Source organism: Heterodontus francisci, unplaced genomic scaffold, assembly GCF_036365525.1.
Source record: "Heterodontus francisci isolate sHetFra1 unplaced genomic scaffold, sHetFra1.hap1 HAP1_SCAFFOLD_545, whole genome shotgun sequence".
NCBI lineage: Eukaryota > Metazoa > Chordata > Chondrichthyes > Heterodontiformes > Heterodontidae > Heterodontus > Heterodontus francisci.
In genome coordinates, this window is record NW_027141258.1 from 775,353 (window position 1) to 782,525 (window position 7,173).

At 59.8% G+C, this 7,173-nt stretch overlaps 1 protein-coding gene across 2 annotated transcripts in view; it reads left to right on the plus strand.

Moving 5' to 3' along the window:
- The window catches only part of srcap (Snf2-related CREBBP activator protein), a 41,276-nt gene extending 35,952 nt beyond the window's left edge, over nucleotides 1–5,324 (plus strand). For both annotated transcript variants that reach the window (XM_068026953.1, XM_068026954.1), the window contains one exon: nucleotides 282–5,324. In XM_068026953.1, the coding sequence (XP_067883054.1) occupies nucleotides 282–3,266 (2,985 nt within the window). In that variant the 3' untranslated portion in view covers nucleotides 3,267–5,324. The remainder of the gene's footprint in view (nucleotides 1–281) is intronic.
- The last annotated feature ends 1,849 nt before the right edge of the window (nucleotides 5,325–7,173 follow it).

Here is a 7,173-nt window from a genome sequence, read left to right on the forward strand (position 1 = left end):
CTATTCCGCTTGCCGTCCTGTCTCATTGGCCTGGTGTCGAGAACTCCCTCGGAGTAACATGGTCGGAGCCGTTCTTGACGCATGTCTGCACGTCGAATGACAGGTTATTGGCGGTAAAAGGGCTCTGGGTCATTGTGAAAGGCGATATAGAAATGGGACTCCCTCCCTCTTTATTTTTCCTGTGCTTTGCGTACGTTCTGCATTACATCTGAAGCGCAGCGGCGGGCCTGCCTGCCTCGATACTGAGCTGGTTTTCCCTTGTGTTTTTTTTTCCCCCGCAGGAGCAGGTGGAGGCTGCCCGTAAGGACCTCGACCAGGCCAAGGACGAGGTGTGGAAGTGGGCGGAGGAGGATGCCCGTGGGCTGAGCGAGGAACTGCACGTCAGGAGGCAGAAGAAGGCCCGTCCTCCGCCCAGGGCTCAGGCCGAGAGACCCTGCACCCGGATGAGCGAGAGGCTGCGGGGGGCGCGTCTGGGCGCCCGGGAGGCGGAGAGGACGCCTGGCGACCCCCTCGAGGCCCCGGCCAAGCCGATCAACAGCCACCTCCTGCGCTACGAGGTGCCGTCCCATGACCTGCAGATCCACATCAGCGCCAAGCTGCCCGACGAGCTCTTTGAGGAGGAGCCCGCGGCCCCCGAGGAGCAGCCCGCTGGAGAACCCCGCGAGGCAGAGTATCACCGCATCCCGCCAACGGAACCAGAACCAGTTCCTGAGCCGCCACCGGTCAGCGCAGAGGCCCGGGAGCCAGCCGAGGGAGCGGAACTGTGGCCTGAGGAAGATACTCGCCTCGAGGGCCTGCCGCCGTGCACGGACCCGGTGGCCAACGGGCGCCGCGATGACGCAGCCCCCACGCCTGATGAGAGGCAAACTGAAGCTGCTGCCCCGAAGACACGTGGGCTGGAGCTGACGCCCATGGCAGGAGGAGAGTGTCCGCGGACCGTCGGTGCGCTCCCAGCGCTCAGGCAGGCCTCCGAACCTCCCACCACCACCACCGACCACCTGAAGGAAAGCCCTGCCCAACAGTCCCCAGATGGGGGCGGACTGACTCCCAATGGTTTCTGCCTGGACAACGCAGAAAGTCAAAGTTCGGAGGAGCGTGCCCCAAGGGCGTTGGTTGCCTTGGATGCAGGAGGTCAAAGTTCGGAGGAGCGCGCCCCAAGGACGTTGTTTTCCTCGAGTGCAGAAGGTCAAGGTTCGGAGGAGCGTGCCCCAAGGACGTTGGTTGCCTTGGATGCAGGAGGTCAAAGTTCGGAGGAGCGCGCCCCAAGGACATTGGTTACCTCGGATGCAGGAGGTCAAAGTTCGGAGGAGCGTGCCCCAAGGACATTGGTTACCTCGGATGCAGGAGGGCAAAGTTCGGAGGAGCGTGCCCCAAGGACATTGGTTACCTCGGATGCAGGAGGTCAAAGTTCGGAGGAGCGTGCCCCAAGGACATTGGTTACCTCGGATGCAGGAGGGCAAAGTTCGGAGGAGCGTGCCCCAAGGACATTGGTTACCTCGGATGCAGGAGGGCAAAGTTCGGAGGTGTGTGTCCCACGGACATCGGTTACTGTGGATATGGGAAGTCAAATGTCGGAGGAGGAACAGATCCCGAATGCTCTGGGTAAGCAACCGGCGGAGGGGCCGGTTAACTTCGGTGCTGCCCTTGTCCCAGAGGGAGGCGGGGAGCCTGAGGCGACAGGAGGCCGAGAGATGCGGACTGTTGAGGCTGTTTGCCTCAGCCCGGCAACCGAGCTGCCTTCGGTCAGTGAGGCTGGTGTGCCCGAGGAAGCGCCTGAGGAGCGAGAGTCTTCACGTGGTGTCGGTCGAGGCAAGATGTTGCCAAGCGGCTCTGCGGCCTGCGCAGCGGCGAGAGGGGAGGATGAGCCGACAGCAAGCGCTGAGCCAGCGCCTGAGACCACTGATCGCAACCATCAGTGGTCGCAGCGCGCGGCCGAACCTCCTCGCCGGGACTCCGCGTCTCCTCTGCCCTCACCCAAGAGGGAAGCCGAGCAGAAGCGGACGGCCTCCGACCAGGAGGCGGAACCTTCGGCCGTGGAAGCTCGGCCGGACAGTGGCCGGAGGGAGAAGAAGCGAAGGCGGACGGCTGATCAGGACCTGCTGTGTGACCGAGTCGGCGCCGGCCAGGACTGCGCCCAGATGACTGCCACGGTGCTGCGGAAGGTTCCGGGCCGCATCAACGTCATTGTGGAGAGGCGTGAGCCCACTAAGCGGGCACGGCGAGCGGTGGCAGTGGCGGGAGATGGGGGCAAAGCCGCCGACCGCGAAACCCCAACGTCCCCCCCTCCTCCTCCTCCTCCCCCTCTGCCGCTGCCCAATGACCAGCAGGGCCCGAGGCGGCGGGAGGTGCCGGCGGTGGAGTCCAGTCCGAGCAGCGAGTCGGGCAGTGGGAGCTCGGCCGAGGGCCAGCAGCCTCCAGTCAAGCGGCCGCGGCCAGCAATAGCCAGCCGGTGCCCGGACACAGAGGCCGAGAGCCCTGCTGCCCGCACTCGCGACCGGACCAGAAGGTGGATGAAACAGCGGAGGGAGGTTAGCTCCTCCTCTTCCTCTTCCTCCTCCTCTTGCTCTTCCTCCTCGGAACGGAGGCCGGCGGGAAAGCCTCCTCCATCCTTGCCGGTCCCCAGGTCCACACGGCAGCGTCCCGGTGACCTGGTGCCGCCCCTGGAACGCAAGCGGTACAAACCGCGGGGTTGTCGGGCTGTGCCGGGCCGCCCGCCGCCAGAGGAGGCAGGTGGGGAGGCCAAGAGGCGGAGGGGCCGGTCCGGCGGGGAGGAGACCCCCAGTGCCCAGGGCTCCTCGTCGTCCTCCTCCTCTTCGTCCTCCTCCTCCTCCCCTTCTCCCTCCGCCACCCCGGACCGTGTCCTGCGCAGCCTCACGGCTGCCGCCGCCATCGCGGCTGCTTCCCCCGCTGCCAACACCCGCTCCGCCCAGGGAGGCTCACCCGCTCCGCTCCCCTCTGCCAAGAGAAAAGGAAGGCCCCCCTCCTCCAGTCGCTGCCCAGCCCCTCCGGGCCCCGGCCGGGGAAGGCCACCGAAGGCCAAGAGGAGCCCAGTCCTCCCTTCCTCCCCTCCACCTGCCGCCCCCAATCCCCCGAGGCGGGGGCGGCCTCCCAACCCCCAGCCCAGGAGGGGGCGCCCCCCCAACCTTCCGGCGGGGGTGCAGCAGCGTCGGAGGGGCCGCCCCCCAGCTTCCCCCCCAAAGAGGAGGGGCAGACCCCCGTCTGCTGGCCTCGGTTCCCAGAGAGCGGGCAGGAAGCAGCAGACTTGATGGTCAGCGTTGGGCAAGGGGACGGTGTCATCCGGCTGACTCGTGTGCGCGCGTGTGCAATAAAGGCCGTGGGAAGGGCAGGGTTTGTTTGGCCGCGACCAAAGAGGCAAGACCGCAGGGTTCAGATGGAACGCTCTTGGTGCCGGTTTTCATCTGGGGTCTCGAGTTTATTTCTCTCTCTCTCTCTCTCTCTCTCTCTCTCTCTCGCATTCTCCTCAGCATTCCTTCAACTTGAATATTCCGCTGTGCAGCTTCACCCCGCACTCACTCTCTTGCGAGTGTTGATCCGCACCCTTACCCACTCCCAGCTGCTCAGATTACCCCTCTCTCTCTTCTTCCCCTTTCCCCCCACAGTGGGTTTATTCCCCAATTGTTCCTGAGGTCGGGCATTGGTCGCCAGCTCCCTGTTGCATGGCATCGGCAGGCTGCTCCGTGCCGAGTTACTGGGGTGGAAACCGGGGTCCGTGTACTCCTGTGCACCCGTCCTTCCCAGTCAATTTTCAACCCTGTCTCTTGCACCCCCACCACCCGTATCAGTGCAGTCTTGTTTTATTGCCTTGACATTGCAGTATCTGTGTCTTTGTCGCTCTCTTTCTCTCTCCCTCTCACTTCTCTCTCTCGCTCTCCCTCCCATCCCTGCTCTCTCTCTCTCTGCCCTCCGTGTCTGCCTCCACCCCCCCCCCCCCCCCCTTGTTCTGTCTGAATAACACTGCAAGTTTAAGGTTCAATTTCTGTCTTCCGCTCTTTCCCCGTGTTGCCTGCACAATTTCTCGACCTGCCCAGAACGGTGAAAGGTTAGTCGCTGCGGAGGGCCCCTGCGCTGCTCGTCCTGCAAACCCGTCAGCCTCCCTGGGGTGGGGGGTGGGGGGGGTGAACACTGCTCCCCCTCCCCCGTGGGTTACTGTGACGTCCCTCCTGCCGCAGGCTGTCTTACTGACTGCATCCAGGGGGGTCATTTTACTCTGAGCCCAGGTCCCATTGGATCTTTCTTCAGCTCCAGTTCGTGTGTGTGTGTGCGTGCGTGCGCGCGCCTGTTTTATTTGTTTTGTGGAGGAGGGAGAGGAGGTGTTTACGGTGGTGGTGGTGGTTTTAAATTTGAGCCCCGGGTGTGGTCTCGCCTGACCTACGTTGGTGGGGAAAACGCACTGGGGTGTTGGTGGGGGGGGGGGAAGAGAAGCTTTCGGGGAGGGGGGGGATGTGGGGTGGTTGCACGGGAAGATCCCGCGTACTGGCGCCGGATGACACCCCAGAAGCCCTTTGCGCCCCGGGCTCCCGCATTACGCACACTTAATTTTTGACGTCAGTCGCTCGGTCGTGTGATCACAGAAGGAGCCAGCTCGGGAGTGGGCGGCAGTTGGAGACCCAGGGTGGTGTTAGGGAGCGGGTGGAAAGTGGGAGGGTAAAAACATGTCATGGCCGTCCTTCCTCTCCCCCTCTTTCCCCCCCCGTGCCTCCGAGACGATTTTTTTTTGTGCGCACAAGTGCGACTGGTGTACAGCTTCAGACCTTTTACCAACTGCTCGCTGTTAACTGATTATAAATTATGTGACCAAATACTTGCGGCGGGCGGGCAGGCAGCCGCCCACCGTGTTTTGGGGGTGGGGGGGGGGGTGGGGGGAGGAGGAGGAGGAGGGCAGGCGGTGCCCTCAGCCGCCCGCTGGGAACCAGACGCTCGGCAGACGCCCCAGTTCTAGACGGTGTGGACTATTATTGTTTGTTGCAAATGGACAGAGGGGAGCGTGTGTGTCTCTCTCTCCCTCTCTGCTCCAGAAACTTAGCTGTTTTAATTATGTAATTATCTGAAAATGAGAATTTTCGATGTGTGCTCCTTTGTACAGCAGTTTTTTTTGCGGGGGGGGGGCTGGTGGAGGAGGTGGGGGAAGTTCTTTCTGCACCCTTTTCCCCCCCCTCCCCCGTTTTCCCATTACCTCCCTTTCCCCTTGTATTATATATGTATCTTTTCAATAAAATCTATGCAAAGGTTATTTTGTATGGAAAGTGACGGAAGTGTCTACATGTATGAGGGGAATAAAAAAAATTAAACAAAATTAATACCCAGCTGTTTAGCCTGTTCTGTTCCGCTAGCGATACACGTATAAAAGGGTAGAAAGGGGAAGCAAGACTCCGAATACCTAACATTATTGTATGGCTGCTGTAATCGTACGAAGCAATGCTTGTAAATATCTAGGGTGGGGAATGAATGAGCATTTGGTTTGGTTTCGTCCAAGGTTGGGTTTATGCAGGGTTAGATACAGAGTAAAGCTCCCTCTACACTGTCCCCATCAAACACTCCCTGGACAGGTACAGTACGGGGGTTAGATACAGAGTAAAGCTCCCTCTACACTGTCCCCATCAAACACTCCCAGGACAGGTACAGTACGGGGGTTCAATACAGAGTAAAGCTCCCTCTACACTGTCCCCCCTCAAACACTCCCTGGACAAGTGCAGTACGGGGGTTAGATACAGAGTAAAGCTCCCTCTACACTGTCCCCATCAAACACTCCCAGGACAGGTACAGTACGGGGGTTAGATACAGAGTAAAGCTCCCTCTACACTGTCCCCATCAAACACTCCCTGGACAGGTACAGTACGGGGGTTAGATACAGAGTAAAGCTCCCTCTACACTGTCCCCATCAAACACTCCCAGGACAGGTACAGTACGGGGGCTCGATACAGAGTAAAGCTCCCTCTACACTGTCCCCCCTCAAACACTCCCTGGACAAGTGCAGTACGGGGGTTAGATACAGAGTAAAGCTCCCTTTGCAAAAAAAAAAAACTGGGGTAGGCTGCTGCCTAATTGGAGGTGCTGAGTGGTTAATGAGGTTCAGCTGACTGTAGCTCTGTGCAGAGGCTGGAAGCTGTGTGACTGCTGCAAGAGGGAGACACAGATTGAAAGAGAGGTTTTCCATCTGTCATTATTCTGAAAGAAGAAAGCAGGAGGCCAGAAGAACTGACAGCTCTTGTGAGTTTGGGTTTTTGTTGTGGGGAGGGGGGGGGGGGGGGGAAAGGAAGAGAGCGGAAGACCTTGGGTGGGAAACTCCTGTGTTTTAACAGCATTGAATAGGAGTTCCCTCCCCACCCCAATGAGCTAGCCTGGGATAGCTGGAGCTGCCCAGATGAAGAGACTTTCTCTTAACTGTTCTAAACCAGATCAGAAGCAATGTGCGCCTGGGCACCTACAGCTGTCCCAAGTGAAGATATCGCACCCCCTCCCACCACCAACTGGAAGACCAGCAAAAGGACTGCCTGAATTAACACCTGCAAATAGACTGATTCCTTCTAACCCTCCTCTCGTTCAGCCTCTCTCCCTAGCCAGTCTGGGCTTTTTGGGATAATTTGTTGCTGTTTGTTCCTTTCTCTCGATTTCTATTTTTGTTTTTTCTCTCAATGGCGGGTGTGACTCTTCTGCCCATGGCATCACAGTCCTGTCCGGTGGCAGGGCCCTCTTAGGCTGCAGCAGCTGCTCCTGTGGCACCGTCACCATTGCACCTCCTCCCACTACCCCTCCCCCTACCCCTCCCCACATATCCTGCAGATACCGCTCAATCGGTTCCGGAGGCTGTGGTTTTCAGGGAGGGGAGTGCCCGTCCGAGTGGAAGGAAGGCGCAGAGGAAAAATAAACAGAGGCTCATCCCCTGGACACAACCGGAGCCGCACCTCAGCCCAAGGCCCACTCTCAGGGAATCCACCTGTCGCAGGGCTGGGCTCAGGCCCAGAGTAACCTTTTTTTTAAAAAAAAGGAGGGTGCGGAGGCCTGTGATGACATGGAGGTCTCTGCGCCCTAGCGGGAAAAAGAGAAGGCACCCCTCCACAGCGGTAACACAGGGCCCATCTGTTGGAGGGGAGCTGTCTCCTGGTTCAGGTCCCCGGGATCCCCAGCTACCATAAAGGCTGCAAAGTCTGGGCA